This window comes from Entelurus aequoreus, linkage group LG12 (assembly GCF_033978785.1).
Source record: "Entelurus aequoreus isolate RoL-2023_Sb linkage group LG12, RoL_Eaeq_v1.1, whole genome shotgun sequence".
NCBI classification, from domain to species: Eukaryota; Metazoa; Chordata; class Actinopteri; order Syngnathiformes; family Syngnathidae; genus Entelurus; species Entelurus aequoreus.
The window spans coordinates 10,718,368-10,732,703 of record NC_084742.1 but is presented as its reverse complement, the minus strand read 5'-3'; the positions used below and the strand labels follow the sequence as shown (position 1 = coordinate 10,732,703).

Below are 14,336 nucleotides of genomic sequence, written 5' to 3'. Positions count from 1 at the left end.
AAATGTAAGGCTCCCCTTTTCCAAAATGCACTAGCTTGATGCTAATTTACATTGGATTTGCCAAAGGCAGGCTACTATTAGTGTTCACGACTTTACAATGATTTCAAAACCTCCACATTTGGTAATGAAAACTACAACTAAAGGGAAAGTTACAAACAGCCGGTGCTTAATAAGTATAATACTTAAGAGTACAAACATTTTGTAGGGCACAACATAACACGTTTATCTTTACGGAAAAAGCTACTTCTTAGACAACATACCTAAAGATAGCTCATATGGTACGGCAATCTACTGTCTTGGAAGTGCAAATGACTTAAATGTTATCGGAAAACAAGGTAGAACTGGACAGCATAGTTATTCAGCTAATTTATTTATATTACATAAAAATATACTTCGATTATTAAACAATTAATATTTAATAACACACAAACACATCAAAAATTGTTACCGTATTTGTTTAAACGGGAACAGAACCCATGCCTAATGCACACACACACTGCTCCTCAAATTCCCAATTCTGTTGCTGACGACCCAAGAAAATGTTACAAAGCGGTACAAAATTGGATGGATGGATATAGTCACATGACCCACCCTTTTTCCAACATTAAAAAAAAAGATGATGCCCTGAAAGAATACACAGATATATTGAAGAAAAACACCTTTATTGCATCACCTGCTGCTTTTCCACATAGATTGACAACAAGACTTTCAGGGTCCTCACATGACCAGCTGCAAGACTTGCTACCTGCACAGTCACCTGGCTTAAGCCCCATCCCTTTTCCTTTAACACCCAGTCACATGATCCGGAGTAAAAACATGCGTTAAAATAAAACAAGAACTGAACACGAGGCTCAAGGGAGTCCGTGACACCGCCTCCGACTGACACGTTTATAATTTAGAAAAAGAGGAAAGGATCAGTCCTGTGAGATGCTCCGCCTCCTCGTCTGTACATGATGACGTCGCGCCGACATCTGTGCCGCCGCTTCCTGTCTCGCGTCCGGTGGTCTAGCTCTTCGCCAGCTCGTTGGACAGCCAGTCGAGGCCCTCGTACAGACCCGTGCCCTGAGTGGCACAGGTGGGCTGCATGTGCCACTGAGCAGAAAGGAGGGGTTAGCACTGTTAGCGAGTCAGAGGTACTGATGACTCAGCGATACATACGGTCCGGCTGCGCAGGTTGTTGAGACCCAGCTTGTCTGTGAGTTCGCTGATGGCGAGCGCGTTGGGAAGGTCCTGTTTGTTGGCGAATACCAGAAGCACGGCATCCCTCAGCTCGTCCTCCTGGATCTGTAGACGCAATCAACAGATGATGACGTCACTGGTTTCTAATTACCGAACAGGCGTGTCACAAACCATCTTCGAGAGTTCATCTGCCGACTCAGCAACACGCTCCCTGTCGTTACTGTCCACCACAAAGATCAGACCCTGGAGGTAAAGAGTACACATCGGTCTTGTTATCATTTTTTTTGCAGTTTGTGTGCTGGTTGCGTTACCTGCGTGTTCTGGAAATAGTGTCTCCAAAGAGGTCGGATCTTATCCTGACCGCCGACATCCCAAACTGTGAAGCAGATGTTCCTGTACTCCACCGTCTCCACGTTGAAACCTTCGCACACGCATTGAAAAAACGTTGTTGTTTTTAAGGGGCCGCTGAATTTCACAGACGGGATGACGTCGCGTCCTTACCGATGGTCGGGATGGTGGTGACAATCTCCCCAAGCTTGAGTTTGTACAAAATGGTTGTTTTGCCAGCTGCATCCAGGCCAACTGTCACAACAACAACAACAACAAAACAATGAATGCGTCGTTGCGCAACACTTCAACAAGGAAACAACTGAAACATCATCCAGTGAATGGATTCTGACAGCAAACTAATCTGCAGTCGTTAGCTGTGTCAACCACCGCTTATTTAAAAAAACAAAAAAAAACAATTTAATGTTTTATTTGGTGACGACAATGCTCAACTGCCGGGTTCGATACGTTAGCAGATGGTTAGCTTAGCAGCTCATTAGTTAGCCTAGCCTCGCGCTCACCCATCAGTATCCGCATCTGCTTCTTTCCGAAGAACTTCGCAAACAACGTGGACATCGTCAGACCCATTTCGACTAAAGCTTCCCGGTTTGACAGCAGCAGAGGAAAAGAAGTGGAGTCCCGGGAGATGAGCGAAGATCAGCAGCGGAATGGGCGCAGCTCACTCTGTGCCACGTCCAGGCCAACGCGGAACAAATGACGTCACGGAGCGGTGGGACAACTTGTACGTTCAACTACCCTCGAAAACATCGGAGATTCGAGTACTTCACCAAAAAAAGAATACATTTGTATGTTAATAATGACATTGTGCATATAATTTATTAAATAATTATTTAGAACTTAAGTTTATTCATATTATTATTGTTCTTGTGTCACTTAGCAAACAAACATTCTTTGACGCATATTAACGTCCTGAAAACGTGAATGCATCGACAGCGCCATCTACTTCACTTCCGGTTTAAACCAACATGGCGACCATTGGTTCGGCGACGCTTCCAAATATCAGGGAGTTGTTTTTACGGTTAAATAACTCAATTCCGGGAAGTTGAGTGGACGTTAAAATGGAATTGCCATTCTGAAGGTAAGAACTGGGTTAACCGAGGTATCATTGCTGGTGGTGATTGTAAATGTTCAACTCCAGAGGAAGTATGTAGTATAGATACATGATTTGCATGTGTTTTCACTACATGTTTCTTTATGTTTTCAACAACGCTACAGTGACATAACTGATCATCACCATTAATTACATAGTGGGGCATTTGATGATAGTTGGACCTTAGCTTTGTGTGTTTTTGATCAATGACCCTTGCTATAAGTTTGAGAAAATAACGTTTCAATATATCCTTCCACAGTTTGAAGTCCACTTCCCATGGAAGCTCTCACATAGTTGAGGCATGCTGGCTCCAGTCTGATCCAAGAACACGAAAGTTATGGAAAAGTTTGGGATGAGTTTTGGGGGCGGTCCCAGCCGGAAAGAGCTTCTGGAAGTTATTGAGAGTCAGAAGAAGCAGCTGGTTCAGTACCAAACCCGCTTCAAGGATGTTGTCTGTGCATACAAGAGTCTGTTGAAGGAAAAGGACGCCCTTGAGGCCAGTCTGAAGGTCTTGAGCGTGTCCCAAGATGTTAATCAGAACCAGGAGTCTTTGGACGGGGCCTTGGTCTTAGAGGAGGATTGTAAATACGTATCCGGTGACACTCCAGAGCCCGGTAAAGAAGTGCTAGAGGAAGACGTGGCAGAATTAGGAGTTCTGACCAGGTCAGAAGCACAGTCTGTTGACAGTGGCAGCTTGGTGGTGGATCAGCACCAGGCCACACCCACTGACAATGGGGAGGTGGACCGCCGAGTCATCCAGCTCAAGAACCAGTTGAGCACACTCACCAGTGCCTTAACCACAGTGACACAGGAGAAGTCGCGCATGGAGGCCAGCTTTCAGGCTGACAAACGCCAACTGAAGCAGGAGGTGGACGAACTTCAGGACCGCCTTACTGCTGTTACAACGCAGCAGGAGGCGGAGCTCCGTGGCCTCCAGCAGCAGTTGGCGGAGAGCCGTGTTCGTGTGATAATGCAGCAGCACGAGCGAGAGCAAGAGCAAAGCGACCAGTTGCAGCAGCTGCAGGAACTACAGAAGATCCTGCAGCAGGAGCGAGACCTGCGACAAGACACTGAGCTCCGCCTCCACGAGGCCAACGCGGCCTCGCATGCTATGGACCGCGGGTCTGAATTTGAGGTCCACCTGAAACAGATGAGAGAGGAGAGCGATGATCTGAGGAAAAAGTTGCATGCAGCCAAGGAGGAACAGGAGAAACCAGATCCCAGACTGGAGCAGCTGCAACAGGAGCTGAGCGAGCTGAAGAAGCGTCTCCAGGACCAGATACACCATGACACCCACAAGGTGAGTCCAAATTGAAACTGGTTTAGGTTTTAGATCCTGGTGTAAACGTGGATGTAGACATGTGATCATCTGTTTTACACGTTAGCTGTGTGTGTATACGTACAGGCAAGTCAAGAGGAGGAGCGCACTCGTGAGCGTGCCCACGGCGCAGAGCTGCGGATGGCCGGTCTGGAGCAGCGCGTGTCGGAGCTGTCGGATCTTCTTGGTTCTTGTGAGAAGGCACGCCAGCGAGACCAGCAGGCGGCCCAGAAGCTTCGAGAACGGATTGTGCAGCTGGACACAGAGAACAAAACGCTCGCCATCGCTGCCTCCAGTAGGTCAGTGTACGACTCCAGCCTGGACGACTCCCAGCTGGATGTGACAGCACTGAAAGAGAAACTGGAGAGGGTGAAGAAGTTACTGCTGGCGGCTCAAAGGAATCCACACCAGACGCTCAAGAACAAGACTGACGGCGAGGTGGAACCTGGCGAAGACGCCGCCGTGTACCAGCAAGAGCTTCGGCAGCTGAAGGATGAGTTTGAGCGTTACAAGAACAGAGCACATGTGACGTCCAAGAGCAAAAACGCCAAAGATGGCTGCCAGGCCCGAGAGCTGGAGGAAGTCCGCGAGCAGCTGGTGGACCTGAGGGAGAAGTACATAAACCTGCGCATTGAGAGCGACAAGGCTGCCGCCGCACACCGCCAACAACTAGACCAACACCAGCAGCATGTGGCGGCGCTGCTGCATGGCTACAGACAGGAAGTGGAACGTAACGAGACGGTGTACCGTGATTCGCTGCTCAGTCTGGAGGCTGAGCTACACAAACAGAGGGAGAGGACGATGGCGCTGCTGGGCGAAAAAGACCAGGAGTTGGAGCGTTTAAAAGCCGCGGCGCTGACCCACGCCTCCCTCGTACAAAGTACAGGCGTCGCCAGCAAGTTTGAGGAGAACGGTTATGGAGAGGAGGGCGAGACGGACACTATCGGCCATGCACTGTGGCGCGCCATGCCCACTGAGCCCACGCTGCTGCTCTATGCTGAGCAGTTTGCCAGAAAGGAAGTGGAGGCTGGCTCCCTTAGGCGGCAGAAGCGCCAGCTGGAGGAGGACATCCACCAGTTGCACGCCAAAATTCTGGCCAACGCCGAACGCCACGACGAGGAGAGTCACAAGCTCCGAGCACAGCTGGACAAATTGGTCCGTGACCAGAAGCGTGAGGGTTCCAACATGGAGTACCTGAAGAACGTCATCTTTAAGTTCCTGACCCTGCAGGACACCAGCGGGAGGCAGCAGACGCTCAACGCCATCCTCAGCATCCTTCATTTCAGTGCACAGGAAAAACATTCTGTCCTGAAGCAGCAGGGGGCGTCGTGGTGGAGCAGCAACAAGAGATGACATCATCACAAACATAGAAGTTGACTAGCTGTAAAGCTGACCGAAGCACCGGAGATGCAATTCCACTTCTTGTCAAAAGTGAAGTGTATATTGTGTTTAAATTAAATGTTTTAAGAGCTACCAAACATTCCAATAAATCTTTATGTCTCAAAGATGAAGATTGAATGTTTTATGATGTGTAATAATTTTCTCGCATGGCTTTTAAACTTGACTTGGGCATTTACTAAAAGGGGAATATATGAGTTGAGATATAAAATTAATGTCAAACCACAACAGAAGCAGCTTGCAAACAAATTAATGTAAACGTTTATTGAACTTACACGTTCCAATCAGTGTGTCACATGACGCCCACACAACTTACATGGTCTTGCTGAGTGTGTTACTGTGCTTTGAGGACATCTTGCAGCTCTTTAGGCAGGGAGCTCATGGTGGACGTGATCAACAAGTCCAATTTGTTCAAAATGTCGTCTTTTACCTGCAGCTGCTGACTTCGGGCTTTAATCTGAAAATCACGATAACATTTAACTTGGCGTGTAAAAATTCAGAACTTTGACTTTGAAAGTCTGTTCAAAATGGAACTTACCAGTTTCTCTCGGAGCTTCAGAACCAGGTCGACAATCTCCACTTCTGACTTGTCTTGAGTCCATCCCAGCGGGTCCTGACCCACAAGTCACAAGTGAGTTGCTATGATTGGAAAGAGATGGGAAGTTGCTATGACAACCACTCACAGCCGCACAGATAACCTCCAGGTGGAGACTCTCCAGTTTGCGTGTCATCTCTCTGTGGCGGTGGCGGTACCATCCGTCAAAGTTTGGAGATTTGAAGAACTTCCTGTTGACGCCATGAATTAGGCATGTGAAACTGTCGTGCAGACTTTTAGCGTAACTAGCTCACCTGTACAGTCCAGTCCAATCACCTCGAAGTGCTGAGGTTAGCTGAGGGCCACTGTGCTCCAGCATAGACATGAAGTCGTCCTGACTGAAAGGACGAACCTGCGGGGGCGTCTGAACAGAGACATAAATCAGCGTGGTCCCCGTGTGGTGCTGATGATGTCAGAGGCGTGGTTTACCTTCCAGGGTGTCACCGACCTCTGCAGCGGCATCAGACTGGCCATGTAGCGCTCCTGACAGACAAGATGGACATGGTTACTGCGGCTGGTGGGCGTGTTCCCGGTATCAGCTTCTTACCAGTGGGATGATGAAGCTCTGTGTTAGCTCTAAAAAGTGTCTCCTCAAGATGGCGCTCTGCACCTCGGATGGCCGCCGCCTCTGGATGCCCTGTGGAGACACTCGTCTCACACCTTCACACTTCCTGTTGAGATTTTGCCATCCCACTGTGGCGCCGTTACCTTCAACAGCCGTTTAATGAGGATCTTGTCTTTGAGCAGGAAGCTTTTGTAGACTGTGAAGATTCCTGTACACAAATGCGTAATTTTGAGTGATGCCCGCCCGCCCGCTCCTCTTCCCTCCACATGTGGAGCGGTACATGCACATCCAAAAAGAATATGACCTTCCATTGCAGCGAACGTAAAGGCTGTGATTGGTCGGCTTCCACTACATTATTTCTAGTGCGTATACGGCTTCGCAAACGCATTCTGTGATTTTAGATTATTTGTAATTGAAGTGACCGTGATACATTGATTAGTTGCAGCACCGATTTTAGAGAAATTTTCAAAAACTGCTTGTAAAATACTAATCCTTCCACCATGGTGGAAAAATAAACAATGTTTCTTCCAAAGAATAGCTAAGCATGCTACTGACGCACATACACACATTCTTGTATGTGTTACCTTCTTGAGACCTCTGAAAAATGCCTACCTCTTTAGGACCACCCTTTCTAGATCTATAAAGATTTGTATTTACAACATTAATAATATATACATACTATGAAAATACAAAAAAGGTAAGCTTTTAATTTAAAAACATTTTGTAATTTTTTAAAAATCTTCATTATTTGCTTCAAGTTATTAAAGTATGTCTCTATATACATTTATTTATTTATTTCTATTAATTTTGACCAAAGGGGGCGCATTTCAATGTCTTACACACACTTATTACATATGTTGACCAGAGGGGGAGCACTTCACATTTTTACACACACTTGTTATTTCATATGTCAACCAGAGGGGGAGCACTTTTAAAACCGACACACAGTCAATTTGAAAAATCCCTCCTTTTTGGGACCCACCCTAATTTTGATAGATTTCACCACCAGGGGTGAAAATGAGACATTCTCATTAGATGCAACGGTTTTCCGTATTGGAACCATGATTTCGGTCCTAACTTGTTCACCGGTCCTCATATGGAAGGTACTTTCCCTTGTTGATGTCTCAAGAAGGGTAGAAATACAACACACACACACACACACACACACACACACACACACACGCACACACACACAGACAGACAGACACAGAGCAGCATGACAGAAGAAGCTAACCACAGAAGCTTTAATGTAAAGTAGGGAGTGGGTGATCGATCCAGATGTCGATAGTCAATGTTTCAGCAGAGAACTGCACATAGGAGGCTCAACCCCGACAAAGAGTGCATAAAGCGAGCAAGATGGCGTTCAAGAGGACACGCAAAAAAACATACCCATGCGGTGCCTCACCTGGTTTGGTGTCCAGCGTCTTCAGTTTGGAGACTTTCTTTAATTTCAGCTGCTTGGGGATGCTTGCTTGCTCTGAGAGGACAGGACAGGACCTCGGATCTGATCGCTGAGATGCGAAGAAGACGTCGAGACGCAGACTCACCCGACATCTTGGTCTCTCCTAGTCGCAGGACGTGAGGCCAGCTGTGGAAGGTCTTGATGAAGAACGGGTTGGTCACGCCCAGGATCACGCTGGGCCTGAAGGATCCAATAGTCGGTGTGAAGGAAGTCAGGTGATGAGGTCGCCGCCTCAGGTGTGCGTAACTCACGGTGCTTGCGTCCTGGTCGTAAATTCTCGAAACTCGCAATCATGGATGGTGAAATACGGACGGAAATCACAGCAGAACTTGAGAGGACTAATGGAGCTGAGGACACACACACAGGTGTCATCAATGCGCCCTCTGATTGGTCGGTGCGTTCAAGTTCTGTTAGGTACCTGATGAGTGCTAAGACTGTTTCTGAGGAAACCGTGGGAGATGGTGCCATGACAACCACGGGCTCGCCGAGTAGTGTGAGCTCCCAGAGCATCTGCAGATGGATCAGAACTGACTGGAAACACCTGGACAGGTCAGAGGTCATTAGGTGAAAACACATGGGCAGGGAACCTGGACCGGGAACGGGAACTGACTTGAAGAGGTCCAGCTCGTGTACAGAAGGCAGCAGAGTCGGTGTGGGTACGACATTCTAAGGATATGAAAACACATCATTGACACAGTCTGTCCGCCATCTTTGTTTCAACACTAGCAGTTTAATGCGTCTGAGATCATATGGAGGAAACACGGCAGGAATTAGGTGAAGCTCCGCCTCCTAACTCACTCCTCCCTACCTTAAAGGAGTGAAGCGACTGGCTTACCTCCTTTGCCGCCACTTTCACTGGACTTCCTGGTTTGTCATTCTGGGACGGAATTGTGACCTGAAGAAAAACAAACAAACTAACCGATGGACACCTCAGGCAAAACAGGAGAAAATGGTCGACACGTTGCCCTCACCTGTAAGACCACACCCACTAGAGGGAGGTTAAAAGTGAGCCCAGCAGCGAGGAAAGGCCATTGGTCGATCTCATTACACACTGCGTGGAAGAGGGAAAAAAGATGGTTAAAGATGATTACATGACGAAGGTACACACTAAACATGACACGAAGATCACATGACCTGTTTCCAGCCACGGCTCGGACTTGTCGAAGAACTCGGGTGCGATGATGTGAAGCATGGAGTAAAAAAGCTGAACGAACGGCAGCCTGGACACGAGAACCAGCGACTACAAGACACGTCATTTGTTTTAATGGCTCTAACAATAACTATACATTTCATCATATTCAACCATACATTTGACAATGCTATATTGCATAATCGTTAACAATAAATTTCCTACATTTCATCATAATTAACCACATATTATATCTTACAATAAATATTATATTTCACGATCATAAACAATAAATGACATATTTCATCAAATTTAACCTTATATTCTATGATATATTTAACAATTAATATATAAATGTTATATTTCAAGATCACTAAAAGGCGAACTGCACTTTTTTTGTAAATATGCCCAGACAAGAAAAAAAAGGTTTTTTGCATTCAAATTTGTAATAATCGGCTCGTTCTAGGTGGCTAGCAATGGTACCTTTGGGAGTATTCAATTTGGCCTTTAAAGTCCTTTAAAAAAACATCCAAAAACCATCAATAATACTCCATTTACATCTCGTGACATGAATATTAACCAAGTATTAGTGATATTATTATAAGCATTACGCAAAGAATCACTTATTAAAATATTCAAACACATTGTTACTGTTCAAACTGTGTGTAATGTTACAGTGGCCAAAAATGTACATATGCCTGTTAAATAAAACTTCTGCCTTGTTTTTAATGAATATGTAGGCCTGCTATGCTACTGTATTTTAATGTTGGTCAATATCAATCAATCTATCAATCAATCAAAGTTTACTTATATAGCCCTTAATCACAGATGTCTCAAAGGGCTGCACAAGCCACAACGTCATCAATATGGTGGTAATTGGGGAACAAAGTGTTTTCTGAGGTGGTACTTGGTGAACCAAGTTAGAGAACTACTATTCTAGATTATAACTCATGCCTTTCACCTGTATAGTTGAAGGCAGTGGTCATAAACCGAGAAGTTGGTCATTTTTGACATTCAACTTAGACCCGGAGATGGCGAGAAAGACAAAAAGACGCAGTTTGCTTTTTCCTCCCACACTTTGTGAGGATTATGATTAATTCTTCATCTAAACGGGAATATATATCCATCCCATCATTCAGCATTTTACTGAGAGCACACATTGTACAGTGAGTGATTATTTTATTTATGTTTGTTGTCTTTCATGAAGTCTGTCATGATTAGTAAAAGTTGTTTTTGAAGAAAAAAGTGAACGTTGTGATGAGTCTATGAAATGAATGCGCCGCCGTATCCTTAAAATGACCAACATATGTAAATATTACATGTTATTGTGAATGTGCCTGTTACTACAGTACATGTTTGGACGTTTTTTTGATCGCTTTATAGTCAGAATAGAGCGACTCCTATTGAGTCCATTGTTGACTTTTATTTATGTTTATCAAAGAGTTTGTGCATAAACAAATAAATAAATACATACTGTATGTGTTCTTGTCTTACATAAGGATTGTACATAAATTCCCACACAAGTGCAGTTCCTCTTTAACAATAAATATCATATATTTGGTGATATTTATTAGGGGTGTCCCAATACAATTCTTTCCACTGATAAAATACCTATATAGTAGCCATGAGTGTTTGTTGGCTGATACCGAAGTTGATCCAATCCAATATCAGCAGGAATCACATACAATTGTATTATTTTGTCATGTGGAATGTTAGAAAAGGTTAGATAAAGTCAAGCAGAGAACAATGGTAGGTTTGAAAAACAATAACTTATTTATCTCTTATGCACTTATGCTGTAAGTGGAGTGGTAATTGTTTTTTTGTTTGTTTTGCAAAAACCCTAGTGGGCACAATAATTCACTCATGATGCAGTAAATTGAATGATACGGACAAATTTGTTACTGGATACTTTTAATACGCTTCTGCCTTGGAGATTTTATATCTGCAAGTAATATGCAACTATAAATGTTCAAAACTTGTTTATATTGATAAATGTGCTGTTTAAGATTGCAATATTATTCAATTAAAGGCACTTATTGTGTATGTTTAGCTAGTGTGTTACTGTATGCTTAGCTGTTGTGTAGCTGCTAGCTTCTAGTAGTCTATAGTCTACGGTGTTTATCTTTTGTAAAGGACTTGACTAAAAGAAAAGACCAATCATGTGTGCTTATTGGAGGACAAGTAAACAATTATTTTATTTTTTTTGCTGATATCGAAACAATATCAATATTGGATCGGGACACCCCTAGCATTTATCAATGTCATGCTGCCTTTGAGTGTGCCATCACCTTCTGGAAGTATCCTCGTTTCACGGACGCATCTTTGACTTGTCTGAAATACACGTAGCCATAAAAATGGGACGTTTCGCTCTGAGGACACATGAAGACAAACAGACCTTCTGGTTGGACCGGTCTGTGTCCTTTTACTTTATGTTGCATTCTGATTGGCTACCTGAAGCGTGGCGGGAGCATCTCTGTTGTAGATGACGTCTCTGAGCCTGGAATGTCTGCGACCGACCGACTGGCGCATCCGGAAGCTGAACTGCGTGTCCCCAATACATCCTGACGAAAAAATTAAGAGAAATGACAAAAGTTGCGTCAAATGGTGTATGAACAGTGGTGTGCCGTCAGGGCCAGCAAGGCCTTCTCTGCTGGCCTAACATAACCAGAACTCATGATCATAATCAAAGATAAAATTATTTTTAAATTTACTTTCCCTAAATATCTAAAATTATTCATATTCTCTTCATGTCATATTATGCTCCTTCCAGTGCTGTTGTTTTGTTTTGTATCCAATCAGAATTCAGCTAGCTTATGTTGCAATGCTGTACCAAATCTGCCTGACGCCTTCAAAATCAGCAATGCAGACGTCCGTGCACTGTAAGCGAACCGAGACATACAGTTGATAGACAGTTCCGATAGCCAATCAGATCACGAGTTATTGTCAGTAAGGCCTTGTTGATGGCCTCACGTTGAACGTGACATTTACGTTTCCTGTGATTGGATACTCATCGGGACCGTTAGCAGATGAATTTGAGAACACATAGAGTTGAGAGACAGTTCCGATAGCCAATCAGATTGCAAGTCGTTGACAGTTGCTGTTCTGTTACAACTAAAAGTTGTAAACTCTTGTTGTTAAAGTGTGTCACGCTTGTCATTTAATTAACATTGTTACATGTATATTTGTCGCCGTCATGTGGTCAGGGCAGTTAATATATCTTTGAGAAGCGTGTACTTTGAATCAAACTTCATTGACTGGAAGTTGCATAAGCCAAGCAGGGAAATTAACGGTATACGTTTTAATTGCTGATGCATTTTAATTATTTTTTAAATGCGCCATAAAATAACCCGTTTTGTATACCGTTGATGTGATTCAGTGCAGAGTGTAAATGTGTTCCTGTATAGTATAGTCATGTGGTGACATCAATTATGGTATTTTGAGAGGTAATCATTGAAAGCCTAGGTGGGAAACGCACGGTGTAGGAATTATTTGACATTTACCTGAGTAGGAGTCCGGAAACGCAAGGTAGCAAAGGCTGGTTTTCTGGAAAGAAACGACAGGAAAAGCTGTAACCAACATATCAATGTTGTGAAATTAATCATAACTTTATTGACAATTACCTCCTTCTCAGTTAGCTTCACATGCCGAGGATAAACCAGCTGGAAATAGAAAAACACTCTGTATTTACTCCATTGACAAATATACACGTTTGTGTGACGAATTGAAGATGCTGTGTTTAATTAAAACCACCTGCCTGCTGCAATTAGGACATAAAACACATCATGTTGTTGACATAACACCCAATCATTCATGTTGTCACTTGTGAGTACAGTGTAACACACATCTACACACAACATGTTGTTGACATAACACCCAATCATTCATGTTGTTACTTGTGAGTACAGTAAAACACACGACACGTTAACGTAACACACAGCTAGCAACACGACACTAATGACAATGCTAACTGTGCTAAGCTAACAAAGCACACCTCGATGGCTTGTCCGAGCTCCAGGTCAAAGGTCACCACACACACGCATTCGAGCCACGAAGAGAAGCGGGCCCAAGGACGACGAGTCTCCGCCCGGTCCTCCCGCGACGAACCGCAGCCGTCAAACGTGTTCATGACGACCGAGTTCAGACCTCCTCCTCCATTGCCGACGCAATAGTGCTGGTGATAAGTGCCGCCCCCTGCTGGACACTGCACGCAAACACAATGACAGTGCAACAAAAGGTTACGGTTAGCACATTTGAGTGTAATAAAATGATCTATAACAGAAGTGTCCAAACGTTTTCATACATTGCATACTAAAAACTAAAAGTATGCAGGCACCATTTTTAATTTAAAAAAGAAGAAGCTAAAATTCAGACATTATATATATTTTAAAACAAAACTTTGTGCCAGCTCTGATTACGTATATTATTAGATAGAACATTTCAGCTTTTTCTCATTACATTACATCATTTTTGCTGTTCATTTTCCCCTGTAATAATAATACAACTGTGTAACTGCATAACTTAGTGTGTCAAAAATTCCGCCTGTACGAAAATATTAATGTTCAATTACACATTTAACCGTGTTAATTATTGTTGTTGTAATTTTTTTAAAATTAATTCATCCACAAGCTCGTAATATTTCTATTTGTAATTAACTACTAACTAAACATTTCGTGTATTTGTATATTATTTTTATTTCAAGAGCATTTTTTTTTAAATCTTAGGTGTGTCTAAAGTTTTTCCACCAAGGGCGCAAACTGAAAAGTCAAAGTACATGGGGTCAATTTTGATATGCTGTTATTTTTATAAAATGCTAAAAACAGATATGTTTAAAGACAACACTCTGCGTTAAATGTGAGGTGACTAAGTATATTATTATTAATTATTAGGTTGAAAATGTCATCTTTTTCTCATTACATTCGAATTGTTTTCTATTTTTTTCCTTGCATTTTACGGTTGTTGTTTTTTTCCGACAACAGCTGCAGGCCTATAAAACCAGGTCTGCGGGCCTGCCCGGAATTTGGGCATCCCTGGTCTAATAAATGTTCACATTCCTTTATTTAGACAAGTTTTATGTGTAGATGGAATTTATTTATTTTCTATGTATTCCATATTTTGACATGCATGTGTTGACATGTACAACATAATAACACTAAATGACCCTTTACTGGCAAAATATATCTTCTACATTCCTAAGCCTAGACACGGGCGTGTTTATCCACCCACCCATTTTACTACCGCTCGACCCTCTCGGA

The 14,336-nt window shown here is 43.5% G+C and overlaps 3 protein-coding genes across 4 annotated transcripts; 1 reads left to right on the top strand and 2 right to left on the bottom strand.

Annotated features, from left to right (window-relative positions):
- Positions 1 to 643: 643 nt before the first annotated feature.
- LOC133661470 (ADP-ribosylation factor 4) lies at positions 644 to 2,233 on the bottom strand. The gene is made up of 6 exons (XM_062064677.1): positions 2,028 to 2,233; positions 1,681 to 1,761; positions 1,491 to 1,600; positions 1,351 to 1,422; positions 1,159 to 1,284; positions 644 to 1,092 (listed from the first exon to the last, which is right to left on the bottom strand). Exons 1-6 carry the CDS (start codon positions 2,092 to 2,094, stop codon positions 1,006 to 1,008), a joined length of 543 nt encoding a protein of 180 aa, XP_061920661.1. The 5' UTR covers positions 2,095 to 2,233; the 3' UTR covers positions 644 to 1,005.
- Positions 1,534 to 14,331, bottom strand: dennd6b (DENN/MADD domain containing 6B). Of its 2 annotated transcripts, XR_009827947.1 has the most exons (23): positions 14,308 to 14,331; positions 13,076 to 13,285; positions 12,705 to 12,743; positions 12,585 to 12,627; positions 11,536 to 11,645; positions 11,373 to 11,453; positions 9,090 to 9,195; positions 8,927 to 9,006; positions 8,791 to 8,850; positions 8,566 to 8,621; positions 8,374 to 8,496; positions 8,207 to 8,302; positions 8,041 to 8,135; positions 7,899 to 7,970; positions 6,637 to 6,701; positions 6,476 to 6,565; positions 6,358 to 6,411; positions 6,183 to 6,292; positions 6,017 to 6,119; positions 5,872 to 5,946; positions 5,650 to 5,790; positions 1,681 to 1,761; positions 1,534 to 1,600 (listed from the first exon to the last, which is right to left on the bottom strand). XR_009827947.1 is itself a non-coding variant. In XM_062064676.1 (22 exons), the coding sequence occupies exons 2-21, from the start codon at positions 13,208 to 13,210 to the stop codon at positions 5,668 to 5,670; spliced, it is 1,716 nt and encodes a 571-aa protein (XP_061920660.1). In that variant the 5' UTR covers positions 13,211 to 13,285; positions 14,308 to 14,331; the 3' UTR covers positions 4,736 to 5,243; positions 5,650 to 5,667. The 2 variants fall into 2 exon arrangements, 1 of the variants encoding a protein (XP_061920660.1); XM_062064676.1 differs by lacking the exons at positions 1,534 to 1,600; positions 1,681 to 1,761 and adding an exon at positions 4,736 to 5,243.
- gcc1 (GRIP and coiled-coil domain containing 1) lies at positions 2,424 to 5,461 on the top strand. The gene is made up of 3 exons (XM_062064675.1): positions 2,424 to 2,605; positions 2,877 to 3,917; positions 4,023 to 5,461. Exons 2-3 carry the CDS (start codon positions 2,955 to 2,957, stop codon positions 5,286 to 5,288), a joined length of 2,229 nt encoding a protein of 742 aa, XP_061920659.1. The 5' UTR covers positions 2,424 to 2,605; positions 2,877 to 2,954; the 3' UTR covers positions 5,289 to 5,461.
- Positions 14,332 to 14,336: the final 5 nt, after the last annotated feature.